Consider the following 20,567-nt stretch of genomic DNA (forward strand, 5'->3'; position numbering starts at 1 on the left):
AATCGGACAGTAAGGATAGTTTAAACAAAGCAAAAGAAGTCAAAGGATCCAACTGAGAAAGGAAAGGACATTAAAGGAGTCAGCAGTAAACGAAAGATGTATCCTGGAGATACACCTTTATCATCTGAGTCCTTATCAGAATCAGATCATACTGAAGAAGTACTAGCATGGGAGGGTGGGGGAGAAGGTAATATGGGTGCTGGACATCGAGGAGGGCACTTGTTGGGACGAACACTGGGTGTTGTATGTAAGTGATGAACCATGGGAATCTACACCAAAAACCAAGAGCACACTGTACACACTATATGTTAGCCAATTTGACAATAAATTATATTTAAAAATAAATAAATAAAATAAAATATGCCAGCAATAAATAAATAAATAAATAAATAAATAAATAAATAAAATATCCCGGCAAAAAAATAAATAAATAAATAAGAAGAAGTATGAGCAAAAAAGAAGAAACGCAGTGAAGAATGAGAAAAAGAAAAAACAAAAAAGAAAAAGAACCATAAGACACACAGTGAGAAGGGGCGTCTGGGTGGCTCAGTCGGTTTAGCATCCAGCTTCAGCTCAGGTCATGATCTCGCGGTCCATGAGTTCGAGCCCCGCGTCGGGCTCCGTGCTGACAGCTCAGAGCCTGGAGCCTTCTTCGGATTCTGTAACTCCTTCTCTCTCTGCCCCTCTGCCTCTCGCTCTCTGTCTCTCTCTCTCAAAAATAAATAAACATTAAAGAAACACAGTGAGAAGAAAAAGAAGGCTCCTAGTTCAAGTCCTGACTCACCATAACATTAAGAAAAATCAGGATTCCCTTACAAAGTGCAGTGTCTAAGAAAATTTCAACTGTGAAAATTATGACATAATTACTAAAATGCATGAGTTTTCTTGTTTTTACAATTATTCCTGGACTGTTGCTACCTAAAATCCATACTGTGTTTAATGGCATGCTTCAGATGCCGTTGTGTGAAAGGGCCGTAACTGTTGCCTCTGTTTGAACATCTGTTTTTTTTTTCTTTTCCAGTGCTTAACGACTCTGGGAGATAATACATTGCAGTTGCACTACTGGCTAAGATATTTGGGGATAAAGTTAATATTTTTGACTAGAAGTATCTAAGATAAATCAACAGAAATCGAATCTGGATGTATCATTAAGATATAATCAGAAATGATCAGATGACTCTAGTTAACATTTTGAAATAGGGATTACATTGATGTTTCAAAATCCTTACTCTGTAGATAAGCATATTTTAGTTTTCCTCCTCTTAAATACTTTTTTACCTGGGAAGGAGCTTTTAGGGTGGGGAGGGGTGGTTCGCAATCTCTCTCTTTAGCTAGCAGAATAGCGTGCCTTTTCTCTTCATACATCCTATGTTTGTGGACACAGTAGCCATGCTTCATGGGGAGGTCAGAACTGTGGGTACAGCAGTCTTGCCCTTAGACATCCTTGGACTCTTGTCATTTGCTGCTTTCAATGAACCAGAGTGACAGTCCTTTGCAGCACGAGGAAGCCCCAAAAGCTCTGGGATTTATCTCCGCTTCAATGATACTGTATTTTTTTTTTTTTAACGTTTATTTATTTTTGAGACAGAGAGAGACAGAGCACGAACAGGGGAGGGTCAGAGAGAGGGAGACACAGAATCTGAAACAGGCTCCAGGCTCTGAACTGTCAGCACAGAGCCCGACGCGGGGCTCAAACTCACGGACCACGAGATCGTGACCTGAGCCAAAGTCGGCCGCTTAACCGACCGAGCCACCCAGGCGCCCCGATACTGTATTTTTTTTTAGCATTAGAATGTGTTACAGCATTTGAATTAATTTTGACTACGCTCTGGCTTTGGAGAGGAATCATTGCAAACAGACACTGGTACTTTTTGCACTTGACAGCGAAAGGTTCTAAAATGCATGTTTTATGCTGTTAGTTTTAACCAGTCAGGAAAATTTTACGCACCCAGTGATCGTTATTTTATTTCTGTATGCCTTTTGTTTAGGCTGCCGGGTTTAGCTTTTATTAACTCCGTATTCTTGCTACCTAAAATCCATACTGTGTTTAATGGCATGCTTCCCGAGATACTTAGCATGTAAAAAAAGCAGGCTTTTGACTTTTTTTTTTTCTTTAGACAGCTTCGTATTGAAGCTGAGACTTACCATAAACAAGATGAGTGGCAGGCCTGGGATGCTGTGTCTTGTTACATGAAGCTATTGCCAGAATCTTAGTGAATATAACATTTGAGAAATTTGTCTTTGTATATTCATAACAAATAATGACAATTTAAATGAGAATTACATTATTGCTCTTCCTGTGTCATATTTTCTTTATTTTTAAAAACAAATTTTTAACGTTTATTTATTTTTGAGACAGAGAGAGACAGATCATGAATGGGGTAGGGTCAGAGAGAGGGAGACACAGAATCTGAAACAGGCTCCAGGCTCTGAGCTGTCGGCACAGAGCCCGACACGGGGCTGGAACTCACGGACCGTGAGATCATGACCTGAGCTGAAGTCAGCCACTTAACCGACTGAGCCACCCAGGCACCCCTCTCCCTGTGTCATCTTTTACTAAGATTTTGTGCTTCATTTCCACTCCTGAATTGTTTACTAGTAACGTTAAAAGGAATTGATAAATCATTTTCGCTTTATATTTTTTATATAATCAGGTAACATGAAATATAATTTGATGTTCAATTTTACCTGTTATACAGAGGACATGCTAATTATAGTGGTATATGCACAAAACATTTTGGCATGACAAGGGGCCGAATAAATAGCTATTTTACATAAAAAATAATAAATAAAAATAAGATAAAATTACAGTGTGATAGCATTCACACCATTCAGCTAAGCAGTATTCAAAAGAGTGGTGATACCTGTATTAATCATCAAGGCGGCCAAACAAAATACCACAGACCTTTACTTTCTCCCAGTTCTGGAGGCCAGGAGTCCAAATCAAGGTGTCGTGGGTTCGTTTGCTTCAGAGGCCTCTCTCTTTGGCTTGCCAATGGCCTGCTTATGCCTGTGTCTTCACATGGCTTCTTCTATTTACCCATGCATCCACAATGCCTCTTCCTGTTCTTATAAGAACACAATCATATTGGACTTTGCCTAAGTTACCCATTGTAAGCTCATTTCTCAGTTCTGTATATTGAAGATAATAATAGTCGCTGCTTCAGAAGTTAGCTACAGAGATTCAATTAGATATTTATTTATTTATTTATTTTTCAATTAGATTTTTAGACAAACACTTGAAACAGCGCATACAACGTGGTTAGTCAGTAAAATGTAGCTATGTCACCCAAGTCCAAGCTTCCTCTGCTCACACTACATGACAAGCCAATAAGTCAAGAGGCAAGATGCTGGGGGCAAAGCAAGTGACTTTATCTGGAAAGCCAGCAAACCTGTGAGATGGCAGACTATTGTCCCAAAGAACCATCTCCCTCCCGCATGAAATTTGAGCTTCTTTTATGTTAGGAAAAGTGGGAAGGGGAGGGAGCCAAAAGATGACTGACCTCTGATTATATCTGAGGAAGGTGTGTAAGTTCTTTATCTCTAGTCAATTGACCTTATTGTAGAGGAATCTAGTCATATCATTTCTGTGAATCTTAAATATAGCATAGTCATTTCTACATGTACTCCCTTATCTCCTTGGGCGAGATATATTTCAGGTGAAAAGCAGAAGTTTGCAAATCTTAGCTGCAACATGTCTATGTGCAGGGCCAAATAGAAGTTTCTAAGCTCCAGGGCACAGTAGCAGGGAAACAGAAGCAACGTGGAGTTAGTCATGCTAAGTTATAATTCCCCAACATCAACGTTCCGTTCCATAATCTTGTAGGATCAGGACAAGGGGACATCATCTCTCATCTGACTGCTTCTTGTTGGACAGGGTCAAAGAGAGGCAATTGTGGAATAGAACAATTTGACCAGACTTATGAAATATTCCGGAACTCTCTTTTTGCCATTGGGGTCTTAGAAGCAACCCTAGGCATTTGTCCCCCTAAAATTGAGTGAATTCTCTTTTTTTAAGTTCATTTATTAATTTTATAAGTTTATTGATTTATTTTGAGAGAGAGAGAGAGAGAGAGCACAAGGAAGAGGGGCAGAGAGAGAGGGAGAGAGAGAATCCCAAGCAGGCTCTGTGCTGATGGTTTGAACTCCCAAACCATGAGATCATGACCTGAGTCAAAATCAAGAATCAGATGCTTAACCAACTGAGCCACTCAGGCACCCCTAAAATCAAATAAATTCTTTTAGGAATCCAGGGAAAGGGCCTTGAGAACCAGTTTCCTATTCTGCTTCACATTCCAAGGTTTGTTGGATGCAAGTAGTCTGTTGTCTAATTTTGTCAATATGGGTTCTTCTGAGGAAAAAACGTAAGTGGAGCAGGTGGTGTTTAACTATCGTATAGACTCTGCCTTGTTCAGCAAGCACCTGGGTAATTAATAAGAGGCATTTCTAAGGAAACAATAGAAAAACACAGCGTGGAGCAAATTATAGATCTAGTGTCTGAGTCTAAATGCTGCCAATAAGAGGATTTTTAGGTGCTGCACTCAAAGCATCCTCAGATGGAGTGAGTGCAGGGCAGACATAATCTGATGGATTTTTCTGGTTCATAGTGCCAATGACTCTGGTGATCCTTCTGAGTGGCCCACAGAGTGATGGGAGCTATTGCAACAATTTCTCTGATATTTCTCTCACATTGTCCAGCTTCAGTTTGCAGGGATGTAGGAAAGACAGCAGTTTTAGTTCTCAGTGATTTCAAGTCAAGAGAAGGGAGAAAATTGGAAACCTTAGTTTGGAGAGTCATAGCTAGATAAGTAGGAAGAAGAATTCAGGTTCTAACCCAGTTTAATAGGCAAACAACCAACACTCAAAGACAACCAGAACTAGAATCTAACATCCTCTAACATCCACAAAGGTGTGTTTTCGAAACATAATTTTTCTCTCTGAAATCACCCTCATATTTATCAGATAGCCAGATTAAGACTAATTTATTTGTAAAATAAATTTAATTTTAACACACCTGGCCTAATTATTTACATAAGTGTGGCAAGAATACCACATAGGTCTTTTCATTCTGCTTTGCTGGAATGTTTTCTGTTTTTTTGTTTTGCTTTGTTTTTTGTTTTTGAGAGAAAAAGTGGGCACACATGTGCCACTGGGGGAAGGGCAGAGGAAGAGGGAGAGAGAATACTGAGCAGGCTCCACATTCATTGTGGAGCCAGACACAGGGCTCCTATCCCACGACTGTGAGATCAAGACCAGAGCTGAAATCAAGAGCCTGATGCTTAATCAACTGAGCCACCCAGACACCCCTGCCGGAACATTTGAATAAGGAATTTCAGACTGAACTTTTTAATAGCCTCCCAAGGCCAGAAGCCAAGCCAAATACTTGCCATACCTATAGCTTTGGGTGAACTCCTCCCTTCTAGAGGTCTCCAAAATATCCTGAGATTCCTACATTTGCCAAGGAGTTACCTTCTTTACTCACTTGGTAAGGCTGCTGGGAGCTCTGTAAGCAATGTATCAAGCCAAAATTTCCGAGGGGTTCTATTGGCTCCCAAACTCAACTTTATTTCTTTAAAGGTGTCTTGTCATATCTGAGTCTCTGCATGCCTCTCAAATATGACATTCCAGTCAAAGCCTTGGTAATCTAACCAATGTTTTCAATGGTGTTCTTTTACAAGGAGAAGATTTTCATTGAACTTAAGCAAAAAACTATAATTGCCATGAAAGAATACTCACTGAGAGTTTCTGAATTCTGGATGGTTCAGGTAGGGAGAAATCATCAACATGTCAATGTGTTTACTTTCCAGTTTCCCTAAACTGGAAAAGCAAACATTAGAGAGCTGTCAGTGTTTCAGACAAGAGTAATAAAAACCATAATCATCTTTCTCAATTCTTGTTCCTGTTACTAATTCTTGTTACTAATTCTTGTTCTAATGTTACTAATTCGTGTTCTTCTTTAAAAAAATTTTTTTTTATGTTTATTTATTTTTGAGAGAGAGAGGGTGTGAACAGGCGAGAGGCAGACACAGAATCCAAAGCAGGCTCCAGGCTCCGAGCTGTCAGCACAGAGCCCGACGCGGGGCTTGAACCCACAAACTGTGAGATCATGACCTGAGCAGAAGTCGGATGCTCAACTGACTGAGCCACCCAGGTGCCCCTCTTGTTCTGTTTGAATGCAGTTTTTCCATTAGTTCTGGAAATTCTTAGTTTAGTTTTATGATCTTAAAGATATGAGAATCTTGTGTTTGTCAAAAGTCCTTTTTCATGAATCTCCTTAAAATTGAAACACATTTGTAAGTGTATCAGCGTGAAATAATAATTGTAAATGACAAAAGCTTCAAAATGGCCATGGCTAAAAATCTGATGGGATTTCATTACATTGTAGTTGATACGGAAATTTGGTTATTTTTGTGACACACAGCATTTTAACAATTAGGAGTACATGTGATTACCTTATATCAGGGCACATTAAAACTTGAGGAATTTTATATAATTTTTGGAATAGTTATGGCATTTACTCACACAATATAAGCTAAGAGGATTTATCATCATTTCTTTGACAATGCTTCCCATGTAACTTAACATACAAAATAAACAAGCCTAATTGCTTAAAAAGACTTTATTTAGAATTTGAATTTTTTCATAAGTTTGTTAAAAATATCAGAAAGTTTAGGGGCACTTGGGTGGCTCAGTTGGTTAAGTGACTGTCCGACTCTAGATTTTGGCTGAAGTCATGATCTCAAGGTTCACAAGATCGAGCCCTGTGTTGGGCTCTATGCTGACAGCATAGAGCCTGCTTGGGATTCTCTCTCTGTTTCTCTCTCTCTCTGTCCCCCTCCCCTGTTTGTGCATGTGTGTGTGCTCTCTCTCTTGAAAAATAAATAAATAAACATTTAATTAAAAAACTATGAGAAAGTGGGGCACCTGGGTCGGTTAAATGTCCTACTTTGGCTCAGGACATGATCTCACAGTTTGTGGGTTCGAGCCCTGCATCAGGCTCTGTGCTGACAGCTCAGAGCCTGGAGCCTGCTTCGGATTCTGTCTCCCTCTCTCTCTGCCTCTCCCCCATTGCACTCGGTCTCTTTCTCTCTCCCTCAAAAATAAATAAACATTAAAAAAAAACAAAACTATGAGAAAGTTTTTAAAAAATCAGATTAAAACACATACCTAAGTAGGATTATAGCTCATTATGAAACTTAATGTTTAATTATCTATTTAGCCCAGGTGGCAATAAGAGATTCTACAGAAGGATACCTAGTTGTTAGCAAAACTTAGGTCCTTTAATATTGAGAAGATTTAGTTTTCTTAAGTAATCAAAGACCTGATGAAGACAAAACATAGACATTTTGTTCTGGGGTAGATAAAAAAACAAAAACAAAAACAAAATTACCCTTTGTTCATAATTTCTTATTAAGAGTAAACCAACAGTCCAAGAAAACGTTGTCATCTTAACAGAGAGAAAAACCAAATTCCAATCTCTTACTAGTGTACTGTTAATACTCATTTACTCCAATTTTATTCAGTCCTGACCATGCACACATACCATTCTTTTCCAAAGATTCTCCTTCACAAACTTTCTACAGCTTTCTTTTTCATTAGATTTTGTCATAAGGCTTCCCTCTCTAAACAATCAGTCTCAATTTAGGACAAAATCACTTTTTTCCCCCTTCAATAAAAATGTATTCTCACATTCTTATAGCTTTCTTACAAACCTCCTATTTTCCCTGCATACAAAGTTGCATTCCTTGTCATTTCTCACAGTCTCAATTACATTTAACGGAATTTTAACTTTTAAAACCTTAATCTCCAGTGAAAACTAAATAGTAACCAATTTTGAACCATTACACCAGAATTCTTTAGAACTCTGGAAAATTTATGGAGATATTTCTTGATTTCTAGAAATGTGTTTTTTCATGGTACAACTTTCAATAAAGCATAAAACATGTTCACCAGCAGACCTAAATTTATCTTTAGTTTCTCTGTAATAAGAAGCCAAAAAGCAGATAAACCTATGTTCAGGAATGAATGTTTCAGTATTTTATTTTATTTGGAAAAGACTTATATATCCAATGAATTCAACTGAATTTACCATTTAACCTAGCAAAACTTCAAAGTTTCAGGTCACCAAAGATTTTGGAAGCTATTAAAAAGTCTACCTATAAACCTTTTTATTTATTTAACATATTTGCTCTTAACAATTACCCATGAAGGGGAACCTTGGTGGCTCAGTGGGTTAAGCATCCAAATCTTTTTTTTTTTTTTTTTAGTGTTTATTTTTGAGAGAGAGAGAGAGAGCACACGCGCACACACACAAGTGGGGGAGGGGCAAAGAACGAGGGAGACACAGATTCCTTAGCAGGCTCCAAGCTGTCTGCAGAGACAGACTCAGGGCTCTAACTCACAAACTGTGATATCATGACCTGAGCCGCTTAACCAACTGAGCCACCCAGGTGACTCTTGATTTCAGCTCAGGTCATGATCTCACGGTTCCTGAGATGGAGCCTTGAGTCAGGTTGTGCACTGACAGTGCACAACCTACTTGGGGTTCTCTGTTTCCCTCTCTGTCTCTGCAACCCGCCCCCCCCCCCCATTTGTGCTCCTGCTTGGGCTCTCTCTCTCAAAATAAATAAATAAACAGTGAAAAAACGTAATTACCCATGAAAACTTTGTGAGGCAGAAAAAATTAACCACCATTTGAAGTCATTTTTGCTGACAAATTACAACAAAGATAACATGAGTTTATTTGACATTTAGTCAACTTTGGTAAAATGAAAGTTTTATATTTAATGCTGATAACTCTAAAGACATGTCTATTTTAATTAAATCAACACCTTTGAATTTTAGTTCTCCAAACATCATCCCAGATTATGTGAACTTGAAAAACATTTGGGTTAGTTTCTGTCTTTCTGAGTTTTAAAATGCCCAATTTTTATAAGCACTTGCTTTTAAAACAATTAAATAGAGCTCCTTTCAAAATTAATTTTGAGCAATAGAGAAAATATCTCATATTTAAAACTCTTACAGACACATATACACAAACAAGATATAAACCAAATCTAGCCTTTATTTCATTAATATTTTTGGAGAGGACATTAAAGACCCAATTTCCAAATATCTCTTTTTTACAAAACAAACCTAATTGCAAGATAGCATTACAATTTATGGATCCATTAATTAGTCATTTCCCATTTTCCAATTAGAACATAGCTGGTTTTAGGGGCACCTGGGTGGCTTAGTTGGTTTGACTTCAGCTTGGGTCATGATCTCTCTCTTCGTGAGTTTGAGCCCACACCGGGCTCACTGCTGTCAGCCGATCAGCACAGAGCCCCTTCAGATTCTGTTCCCCTCTCTCTTCCTCTCCCCCATTGTTCTCTCCCCATAAATAAATAAATATTAAAAAAAAAAAAGAACATGGTTGGTTTTGTCCAAAGTACCACAAGCTGCATCAACAAACAAAATGAAGCCCAGAGTACCTCTGTGAGTATTCATTCTTCGCCAAAAGTCGGATTTTCACCAACTGAACTAAATGGCTCTCTAAACCAGCTAAGAGACCCAAACCAAACCCCTCTATTTGGAGAAAACAGAAGGGGAGGAAGAAAGCTAAGAGTCACTAATATTGTAGAGATCATTAAAGTCCAATTTCCAAATATCTCCCTTTTATGAAACAAATCTAACATGGGTAAAACTCCAACGATGATTCCCCTCTCCAGCAGGGTGCCCAGGACAAATGCAAACAAACATCTTTTGTTCCCCAAGGAAAAGCCAGTACAGAAGGGAAGGGAGTTCCTGGTTGTACATGCAGGAATGACTTACCCTACTTTAGGGTCCATCAGCTCACAGTTTGTTGAATTCTTGTCCCAGCAGCCTAGTGCAGGGGCAAGTCAAAGAAGTCAAGTCCAAGAGGAAGCCCCTGGAACAAATTGTCCTGACAGTTGCTAGGGAATCCCTGATGCAGGCCAGCTGGCTGTGTGGCTGTGACCTGGCTGGCTTGCTAAGTCTGTAAAAGGGTCCAAGCTAGTCCTGCTCACCTCGGGACAGGCCAATAAATTGAGAAGCAAGGAAAGCAAAGCAAACCAAGGAGATACAGACTACTGTTCCAAAAAACCATCTTCCCCAGCCCCCCAGCATGAAATTCAAGCTTCTTTCATGTTAGGAAAATGGGGAAGGAAGGGGTTCTTTTTGGGGGGGAAAGGGGTTCTTCAGAAAACACTCATCATATTTATAATATTTCCCATTGAGGCTTTTCCTTTAAAATGCCAACACATTTTATTTGTATTTTATTTGTATTTCTTATTTTTGTTTTGTTTTGTTTTCTGGTTTGTTTTTTTTGGGGGGGGGTGGAGAGAATCTTAAGCAGGCTCCACACTCAGTGCAGAACCTGACTTGGGGTTTGATCCTATGACATTGGGATCATGACCTGATCTGAAATCAAGAGCCAGACGTTCAACTGACTGAGCCACCCAGGTGCCCCCAAAAGTTTATTTTATTTTTATTTAAAAATGCAAACACATTTTAGGGTACCTGGGTGGCTCAGTCCGTTAAGTTACTGACTTCAGCTCAGATCATGATCTTGCAGTCTGTGGGTTCGAGCCCCATGTCAGGTTCTGTGCTGAGAGCTCAGAGCCTGGAGCCTGCTTCTGATTCTGTGTCTCTCGCTCTCTCGCTGCCCCTCCCCTGCTTGCTTTCTGTTCCTCTATCTCTCAAAAATAATAAACATTAAAAAAAATTTTTTTAATGTCAACACATTTTAAAATGAAGTATATGTGGGGTGACTGGATGGCTCAGAAAAGCAAGCAACTCTTGATCTTGGGGTCATGAGTTCAAGCCCCATGTTTGGTGTAGAGATTACTTAAATAAATGTTTTTTAAAAATGAAATATATGTGCTCATACAGGACAAAAACAGATGAAACATAGCCTTTGAATATATAGGTTGCTCTCATTTGGAGATACACAAAGAAGAATGTTCTATACAAAAACACATATAAAGCATATAAATATTTGCTTTTATTATGTATAGACTATTTGGAAAGATTCATCAAACTCCTTAAAAAGCCTCTACCTCCTGAATGAGCACAAAAAAAGAAGCTGCTACTGAAGGCTTGTCTGTTGCTTATGAGCCTGTGGAGGTTGAGAATTACAGAATGAGTTTGTGAATTAGAAAACAGAGAAAGGACAGTTTCTGGAAACACCTCCTTTAAAGGGCTGAAGATATTAGAATAGGCTGACAAAGAAGAAGCCACATCTGCTCAGCAAATCATGCATCTAATTGAGAGAAACGACACGAGGATTTTTCAAAGCATTCAGTGGATTCAGAAACCTGATCACTGATGGAATTAGAGGGGAGTTTAAGTACAGGAGTAGAAGGAGGTGGGAACAAAGGACAATCAAATCTAGCTTTTGCCCAGAAGATGCAATCGGAGAGGAAGATGGGAAGTGTCAGGAGCCTGTCATTTCCCCGAGGTTGATTGCACCTGGGATCTTTCCAAACGGACAAAGGATGGGAAACTCCCTACAAGATTATAAAGCTAAACTGAGTCAGATTCTTAACACAACAGTTAACAGAGAACATGGACTATGTTGCATCCTCCCACGCAGAGCAGGCAAGACTAAGTGCTAGGCCAGGAAGGGAGGAGCCTGCAGTCCCGGGTGGGTGGAGCCTACAGCAGCCTCTGAGGCCTTAAGAACTCAGCACAGCTCCCGACCCAGCACAGAGCAAAGACCTGATCCTACAGTGGGCACGCAAGTGTGTCCCGGGCCACAGGTGAGCAGGCACTCAGGGAAGGGAGCAGAAGGAGAGGCGAAGCAGAGCAGGAGCAAGGGCCGGGGCGAGCAAGCTGCAGACCAGGGACTGGGGTGGCCCGCGCAGCCGCCTCACCCAGGTGGATGAGGGCGGGAATGTGGAAACCGACCGAGTTGCAGTGATCTGGAAGGCTTCAGACAGGTCCGGACGGGCTCCGTTGGGTTCATTTACAAGAGATTTTGTAGCCGGCAGAGTGGATAATTTAGTGGGTTCAGAGAAGGAGTCAGTAGGGGAAGGGGGCAGCTGTGGGTGTGCATGTGACTCGACATTGGCTGCTCACCTGGACCCCACCTGAGGGAGGTGTGGGAAAGTCCCAGGAGCTTCTGCTGAGCACCTGCTGTGTGCCAGACGCCGTGCTCATTGCGGTTCTATTTTCTTCTTTTTTTAAAAAAATTTTTTAATGTTTATTTATTTTTGAGAGGAAGAGACAGACAGACAGGGTGGGAGCAGGAAAGGAGCAGAAAGAGGGAGACACAGAATCTGAAGCAGTCTCCAGGCTCTGAGCTATCAGCACAGAGCCTGATGCTGGGCTCAAACCCACGGACCATGAGATCATGACCTGAGCTGAAGTCAGACGCCTAACCGTCTGAGCCACCCAGGTGCCCCTGCGGTTCTATTTTCTTAACCAGTGAACTTTGGTGAAGTGTTTATATATGTGTGTGATTACTTAACTGAAGATCAATTAAGTATTTGCTGATACTTTCATATGGACACGTATACACCCAATTTCTTTTTATGTTGTGATCAACTATACGGAATTTCTTGGGTGATAATCACAAGATTTATTAGGTGTTCCAGGGATTTTAACATGATTTTATCCAATATTAATCTAATTTTGAGGACCATGTTAAGAATAATCAGGAAATCTATAATGAAGCAAGCCAACTAAGGGAAGAGCGTTACAAACAGTGGAATTCTGTGTCACGCCAAGTTCCTATTATTTAAAACCAAAACATCTAAAAGGTTGTTCTCGGTTTGTATTTATACTTACACGTAAATAAAAAGGGAAGATGAGGATAGTTACCCTTGTTTCAGGTGTCCCTGAAAGGGTTGGGGATCAAGCAACTAGCCCCGGATGACACAGGTGAAATCAGACCCTCCAACATCCAGGCAGTGAGACCTTTCCTCAGCCTCAATCCGGAGATTTCTGTGGGGTTAGAGGAGTGTGGCCAGGGAAGGTGGGGGTGGGGCGGAGGTGGCTGGATGGAAAGAGCATGTGGGCGGATTAGGATCACAGAGGAGAGGACTGCAGGGACCAGGGGGCTTTGAGATGGAGAGAAAGCTCAAAGGAGGTAGTAGAAGTTGCCTAGGTTAGAAAGGGAAGATTAGCCTTTAGGAAAAAAAGCTTTAATTACAGAACAGTTCACTTACCTATAATAGTAGGAAAAATTATAATGAACTCCCATGTACCAGGACACCTCCGTGTACAATTATAAATTAATTTCCAATCTATGTATGGTCCCAGCAATTCTCCTGTGCTATCAGTTTGAGGCAAATCCCTAGGCATCTTCAGATTTCATCTGCAGACAGTTCCTTGTATATCACCTAGAAGATCTTTTTTAAGTGATGTCTAATACCATTATTGCCGCTTAAAATAATTAGCAGGTTTTTATGAGATATTCACCTTGCCAAATTGAATTCTATTTTTATCCTGTGTTTTTTAATATTTATTTTTGAGAGACAGAGAGAGAGCAAGCGGGGGGGAGAGGGGAGGGATAGAAAGAGAGGGAGACACAGAATCTGAAGCAGGCTACAGGCTCTGAGCTTGAACTCAAGAATCGAAAGATCATGACCTGAGTCAAAGTCGGACACTTAACCGACCGAGCCACCCAGGCGCCCCTTTATCCTGTGTTTTATTTAAAAAAAAAAAAATTTTTTTTAACATTTATTTATTTTTGAGACAGAGAGAGACAGAGCACGAACGGGGGAGGGTCAGAGAGAGGGAGACACAGAATCTGAAGCAGGCTCCAGGCTCTGAGCTGTCAGCACAGAGCCCGACACGGGGCTTGAACTCACGGACCGCGAGATCATGACCCAAGCGGAAGTTGGCCGCTTAACCGACTGAGCCACCCAGGCGCCCCTAAGTCTGCCTGAATCTCTTAAGTTTCCCTGGGAGACAGGCTGAAGGGATCTGACACTTTGGGATGGAGGGGAGAGTTATAAGGGTTACAGCTGAAAGAAGGAAGAGAAAGACTGGCTTGGCTAGGAGGGGGCAGTGCACACTGAAAACAATTGTTAGCCTTTTAAAAAATGTTTTTATATAGAACATGCTAAACTTATAGAATCGAAAAATAGTATAATGAACCCAATGTGTCAGTTTCCTGGGGCTCCATAGCCAAATACCACACGCCAGTTGATGTAAACAACAAAAATGTGTTCTGTCACAATTCAGAGGCTGGAGGTTGAAGATCAAAGTGGCATGGGTTCAGTTTCTCCTGAGGCCTCACTGGCTTACAGATGGCCTCCTACTCACCTGGCTTTTCCTGTACGCCTGCCCATACCTGTATCTCTTCCTTGTGTAAGGACACCAGTCATATTGTATTAGGCTTCACCTGACCAGCCTCATGGTTAACTTAATCGTTGCTTTATAGACCTTACCACAAAATAGGGTTATGGGGGTGCCTGCCTGGCTTAGTAAGAAGAGCGTGTGATTCTTAATCTCAGGGTCATGAGTTCAAGCCCCACGTTGGGTGTAGAGATTACTTATAAATAAATAAGCTTAAAAGAAAGAAGACATTATTTTAAAAAATAGGGTCACAGTCTGAGGTACTGGGAGTTAGGGCTTAACCATGAATTGGGGAGGGCACAGTTCAGCCAACATCTCATGTATGCACCCAGTAATTATGCCCCCACTCTTCCCTACCCCTCATTATTGTCAAACAAATCCTAGATATCATAGGGTTTATAAGTAAATATTAAACTATGTCTCTTTCAAGTATATGTAGAGTCTCTTCGTTAACAAAACCACATTATTCCCCTTTTTTAAAATCATCGAATATCCACTATTAGTTACGCAAATAACTACAATTATCTTTTTTTAATTTTTATATATTCGAGTACTGGAAATAAACCTCATAAAACATTGCCAATGATATATGTGCTCCTTATCTCTTTAATATATATTCTTTTTTTCCTCATTATTCTCTTGAAGGAACCTGGTGAATTGTCCCACAGACTTGCTCGCATCTGGATTTTGCTAACTGTGTCCCCACGTCATTGATTTCCATCGCCACCTGGAGTTGTGGCTCTTTCCTTAGAAGAGGATTACGTAGCAAGCTTCGATTCCCAGCCATTGAGTAAAGGTTACAAAAATGCCAGAAGCAGAGACTGATTGGGGGCTGTAACTCCTGGCAGCTGCTGCAGAGCTGAAGGGAAAGGAGCGGAAACAGGCTCGAGTGGCTACAGTGTGTTGCACATCCGGGAAACCTGCACCTCCTGGCAGCTTTTGAAGGAACAGAGAGAAGGCCGAAGAGTCATCGGCTGCTGACTTTTCTAGCTCCCAGAGATCCAGGCCTTTCTGAAGGGAGTTTCCTCAGACACACACCCTGACCACGCAATGGCCTTTGCAGCCTCCCTGGCTGAGCTCCACGCAGAGGCCAGCTGCCCCCTCTGCCTGGATTACCTGAGAGACCCAGTGACCATTGCCTGCGGGCACAACTTCTGTCTCCAATGCATCCAGCAGTGCTGGGAGCATCTCCAGCACATCCTCCCCTGTCCTGTCTGCCTCCACCACTGCCCCGACAGGAACTTCAGGAGGAACACGCAGTTATGTCACGTGACTGGTTTTGTCCGGCAGCTTCCCGGCGCCAGGGGCAAGAGGAAACTGCAGGACGAGAGACCCCTGTGTGAGAAGCACAATCAGGTCCTGGCCCTGTTCTGTGAGAAGGACCTGGAGCTGCTGTGTCCCCAGTGCAAAGCCTCCTCCGACCACCAGGACCACCCCCTGACGCCCATTGAGCAAGCTGCGGCCCGCCACAGGAAGAAGCTCAAAAGCTACATTGAGCCCCTGAAGAAGCAGGTTGAAGATGCCGAAAAGGGGTTAAAAATGCAAGTCTCAAAATTATTTCAGTTGAGACGGAAGGTCGAAAACCGAAGATACAAACTGCACTCTGAATTTGAACAATTTAGGCATTTCTTGGGAAAGGAGCAGGGTGCAATTCATATTAGGTTATTAATTGAAGAGAACCGTGTTCAAGAAAAAGTAATTGAAGGCAAAAACCAGATGTCAGACTACCATTCCACACTCAGGAGTCTGCTTAGTGCAATAACCGAGAAGTGTTTGCAGACAGACCTAGATTTACTGACCGGCATTGAAAGTATCCACAACATGTACGAACACCTAGAGACCCCAGCAGCCTTTTCATATAAATTAAGGAAGGAGATTTGCAGTCTCCCCCCACAGTATTTTGGGCTGCAGAAAATGATCAGCACATTTCAGGTCGATTTGACCCTCGATCCCGAAACTGCCCATCACAACCTTCTTATCTCGCAAGATAGGAAGACGGCAACGTTTCAAAAGATGAAACCGAGTGGTGCTCGTAATCCCCAAACATTCACTTCTTACCCAGCTGTCCTGAGTTGTGAGGGATTTGATGCTGGCAGGCATTTTTGGCAGGTAGAAATAAGAGGCCTAGGCGAATGGTCCTTGGGTGTGTGTAAGGAGTCTTTCCCCAGAAGGGCTCTTATAGCACCAGTGCCAAACAATGGCTGCTGGCAAATCCAGTTCTGGACCAGTACAGATGGCACAGAGGATTCAGTAAACCTCAAGCACATTGGCATTTTTCTGGACTATGAGTTAGGAGAAATTTCGTTTTACAATTTGAGTAATAATTCACATTTATATACGTTCAGTGAATTTTTTTCAGAAAAACTTATGCCTTATTTTTCCGTTGGGCCTTCTTCAAAATCGCTTACGATAAGTCTAGTCAAAGATGAATCCTGAACCACCTTGTAAATCATTCTGTCTGTTCCATCTTCTCCCTATGTTAGTGGAAAATGCTTGCATTAAAGAGTCTGAGTTCATTTTTGATGTTTGAAGCTGATGTCTTTTAACCCTTACCCCTCTGGCTCCACCCCCTGCCCCGCACCTTGATAAGCTGTTAGGACAGACTGGATGTTCCTTCACTGGACTTGGTGAGGTGGTTCTAATTAAGAAAGTCCCTGCTGCAGAGGCTCTTACCCCCAGTGCCTCTCCTCAACCACCAAAAGAACCCCCAGCGGGTCATCTTTGTCCCTTCTCTCAAGCCATTTTGGATTGGTAGCCACAATGCTCTCCACAAAGAGTCTCACTATGTGAGTAATAAACCATTTGATACTCACTTGGTGTGTTTGTGGTATAGGAGCCAGGGCAAGCCACCCCAAAATATATCAAATGGCATATTAGTTATTTCACATTAAAGCTACTTAGGGGCGCCTGGGTGGCTCAGTTGGACTGTCAAGTTTGGTTCAGGTCATGATCCCAGGGCCATCATGGGATTGAGCCCCATGTTGGGCTCCGAGCTGATTGTGGAGCCTGCTTAAGAGTCTCACTCTCTGTCTCTGTCTCTGTCTCTGTCTCTCTCTCTCCCTCTCCCTCCCTCTCTCTCTCCCTGCCCCTTTCCCCTCTCCCCGCCCAACCCCACTCGCATTCTGTCTCTAAAATAAAAAAAAAATAAAAAAAAGAGGGGGCACCTGGGTGACTCAGTCAGTTAAGCATCTGACTTGGCTCAGGTCATGATCTCACATCTTGTAAACTCAGGCCCTGCTCTGGGTGAGCACAAGTCCCACTCCAGGCTCTGCACCTCACTCGCTTGCTCACACGCACACACACTCTCTCTCTCTCTCTCTCTCAGAAATAAATAAAGAAATAGTCAATTAAAACACAGCCATGCAAGAAGGACACTCACACCTTCCTGTGCCCCTGAAAGCAGGAAATTAATCTCCCATGTAAAAGATTCCCTCCCATCCCTGTACCAGGAGATACAGAGCCATACTTATCACCAGAGATGGGAAATTTAGAGCCAAAAAGGCTGTATAAAGTACCCTTGTTACTTTTCACTAATTTACTACCTTAGCCCAAATTCTGTTTAGAATTTCTTACTAATTGAAACTCTCAAATATAAGTTTTCTTTGTCCTGTCAACTCCTCAAAAAGTTATTTATTTATCTTAAATGTTTATTTATTTTTGAGAGAGAGAGAGAGAGAGAGCACAGCAGGGGAGGGACAGAGAGAGAGGGAGTGGGCTCTGTGCTGACCGCAGAGAGCCTGATTTGGGGCTGGAACTGGCAAACCATGAGATCATGATGAGCAGAAGTCGGATGCCCAACCAACTGAGCCACCAAGGTGCCCCTTTATTTTTTTAATTTTAATTTTTTTTTTTAAATTAAAGAGAGTGAGCAGGGGAAGGGAAGAGAGAGAGAGAGAGAGGGAGAGAATCCCAAGCTTCACTGTCAGTATAGAGTCCGATGAGGGGCTCAAACTCACAAACTATGAGATCATGACCTGAGCCGAAATCAGGAGTTGGATGCTTAACCAACTGAGCCACCTAGGTGCCCCCAACTCCTCACAAATTTACTGCCTCTTTGTCTAAAATGTATAAAAAGTGCCTGCTTTTGCCATTTCTTTAGGTTTCATTTTTAATATTGGGTCTCTGTGTGCACGCTTTTTTCTCCTCCTGTTAATCTGTCTCATGTTAAGTTTAATTCTTAGTCCAGCTGAAGGACCTTGAGGGTAGAGAAGAATTTCTTGCTTCCCTTTAGTGGCATTAGCAGTCTTGAAGCCAAAGCTAAGTTTTGACAGATGGAGTGGGGTTCTGCCTATGTGCAGTGACTGTAACTTCATTTAGAATATTATATAATCCCGGGTTAGTTCTTGGGATACTCTGATCCCAAGAACCATGGTATATTTATTTTTGTTTTCCAACTACCATAAGACATTTACCCTTGTTTTCTAAAATTATAATATTGTATTTGTCGTTCCCCATTTCTCCTGGAAAAGTTGCAGAAGGTATTGTAATTGTTTTTGCATTTCTAATATTTATAAATAACAATATTACATGACTGGTTCTTCGAAAAAAAAAAAAACAAAAACCAAAACACCGCTACCACAAGTACATCCCATTTGTCTTTATATCAAGGAGGCAGTGAATGTTTTAAAATTATAGAAGAAATATGGGGTGCCTGGGTGGCTCAGTTGGTTGAGCGTCTGACTTCAAGTCAGGTCATGATCTCTCTGTTCATGAGTTCGAGTCCAGTGTCAGGCTCTGTGCTGACAGCTCAGAGCCTGGAGCCTGCTTCACATTCTGTGTCTCCCTCTCTCTCTCTCTGCCCCTCCCCCCCCACTGTCTTTCAAAAATAAACATTAAAAAAGTTAAATAAATTAATGAAATGATAGGAGAAATAGATCTACATATGCAAATATCAAAACTATTTCTAGATATACTTAAGTGTTAAAGCAAAGGACATAGCATGTTTGTATTGTAACATAAATGAAAAAACCAAAAAATTCCTAGGCTTACATATTTGTATATTAATAGTATGTTCCTGGGAAGATAAAGAAAAAACTTAAGAATCATAATTCTTAGGAGCCTGATGACCTAGGTTGAGGAAGCAATTTGCTTTATCTTATTCCTTGAATGGACAGCCATCCACATTGAGGAAGTCCTTAAATTATATAGCTTATGTTTCTCCATTCTCTGGACTGTCAGTTCTCTGATGATGGGGGCTCCAAATGCGATCTCTGTACTCCAGGCTTCTGGCTTAGGGCCTTACATGTAGTGAGAGCCATAAAAATCTCATGCATGAGTTGTGAAAAATGAGACGCCTAGCTGGTGTTTATGAGATCAGGAAAAAGACCAGCCAGGGTTAGCAATACACCTCTGATAGTTTTCAGCTTCTGTGTGAATAAAGTCACCAAAAGTGACTGGGTAGAACATATCAGAGCTTCCTGTCTATCCTAACCAAGAGGTTTTGCTGTTAAGCATATTGGGAAGCCTGGGTAAGCTTTCACACGTTGCTCCCAAGAATATCCATGCAGTGCGACAGGATGTAACTGTCTGTTGGAGCCTGTTCTGGGATAAGGAGACTTGGGATAAGGAAACAAAAGTGTCAACAGAGAAAAGAGCTGGGGAAAGAAATCTGGGAATCACCCACTTCTCAGAGGGGAAAAGTTAACCTGTCAGACTGAAAGGTGATTTCTGAGAACAGTCGGCAAGATCAACTTCACAAAAGATCAAAAAAAACCTAAAGTTTTGTATAGAAACTACTTCACTGTTGAACACCAGATTACTGATAACATTTGGAAATAGTTTTGGAGCAGTGAAAGAGGTAATGACAAATGGCTTCTTGTTAAGAAAGGAAGAGACAGGGCGCCAGGGTGCTTTAGTTGGTTAAGCATCCGACTTTGGCTCAGGTCATGATCTCATGGTTCATGAATTCAAGCCTTGCATCAGGCTCTGTGCTGACAGCTCAGAGCCTGGAACCTGCTTCAGATTCTGTGTCTCCTTCTCTCTCTGCCTCTCCCCCACTCATGCTCTGTCTCTCTCTCTTTCTCAAAAATAAACATTAAAAAAATTTTTTAAAAAAGAAAGGAAGAGACCAAAAAACATGATTCTTTAAGTCTTTGGTCCAGAAAATATATTTGATATGGAAATAATAATATTTTTTAAGACAGTGTCATGAGTAATATGTTCAGCCTTCTGCATATCAAGATAGAACCATTGCATCTAGTTTCTCTACCGTATCACAGATGAAGGAATTTACCACTCAAAATAGTAAGAGCTGATATGTC

General features: G+C 41.3%; 2 protein-coding genes across 3 annotated transcripts in view; one reads left to right on the forward strand and one right to left on the reverse strand.

Moving 5' to 3' along the window:
• The window catches only part of LOC106967494 (tripartite motif-containing protein 60-like), a 37,122-nt gene extending 20,493 nt beyond the window's left edge, over positions 1-16,629 (reverse strand). The window contains exons 1-2 of one of the 2 annotated variants that reach the window (XM_053216749.1): positions 16,366-16,629; positions 2,906-3,063 (exon numbers count right to left, since the gene is read on the reverse strand). The gene's annotated coding sequence lies outside the window, so the exon portion shown is untranslated. Of the gene's footprint in view, positions 1-2,905; positions 3,064-5,736; positions 5,867-16,365 lie in introns of those variants that run through there. The other variant, XM_027068447.2, reaches the window with a different exon arrangement.
• On the forward strand, positions 15,051-16,743 carry LOC106967478 (tripartite motif-containing protein 75-like). Its single transcript, XM_015063710.2, has one exon. It carries the CDS (start codon positions 15,358-15,360, stop codon positions 16,741-16,743), a length of 1,386 nt encoding a protein of 461 aa, XP_014919196.1. The 5' UTR covers positions 15,051-15,357.
• The last annotated feature ends 3,824 nt before the right edge of the window (positions 16,744-20,567 follow it).

Source organism: Acinonyx jubatus, chromosome B1 (genome assembly GCF_027475565.1).
Source record: "Acinonyx jubatus isolate Ajub_Pintada_27869175 chromosome B1, VMU_Ajub_asm_v1.0, whole genome shotgun sequence".
Taxonomy (NCBI): Eukaryota; Metazoa; Chordata; class Mammalia; order Carnivora; family Felidae; genus Acinonyx; species Acinonyx jubatus.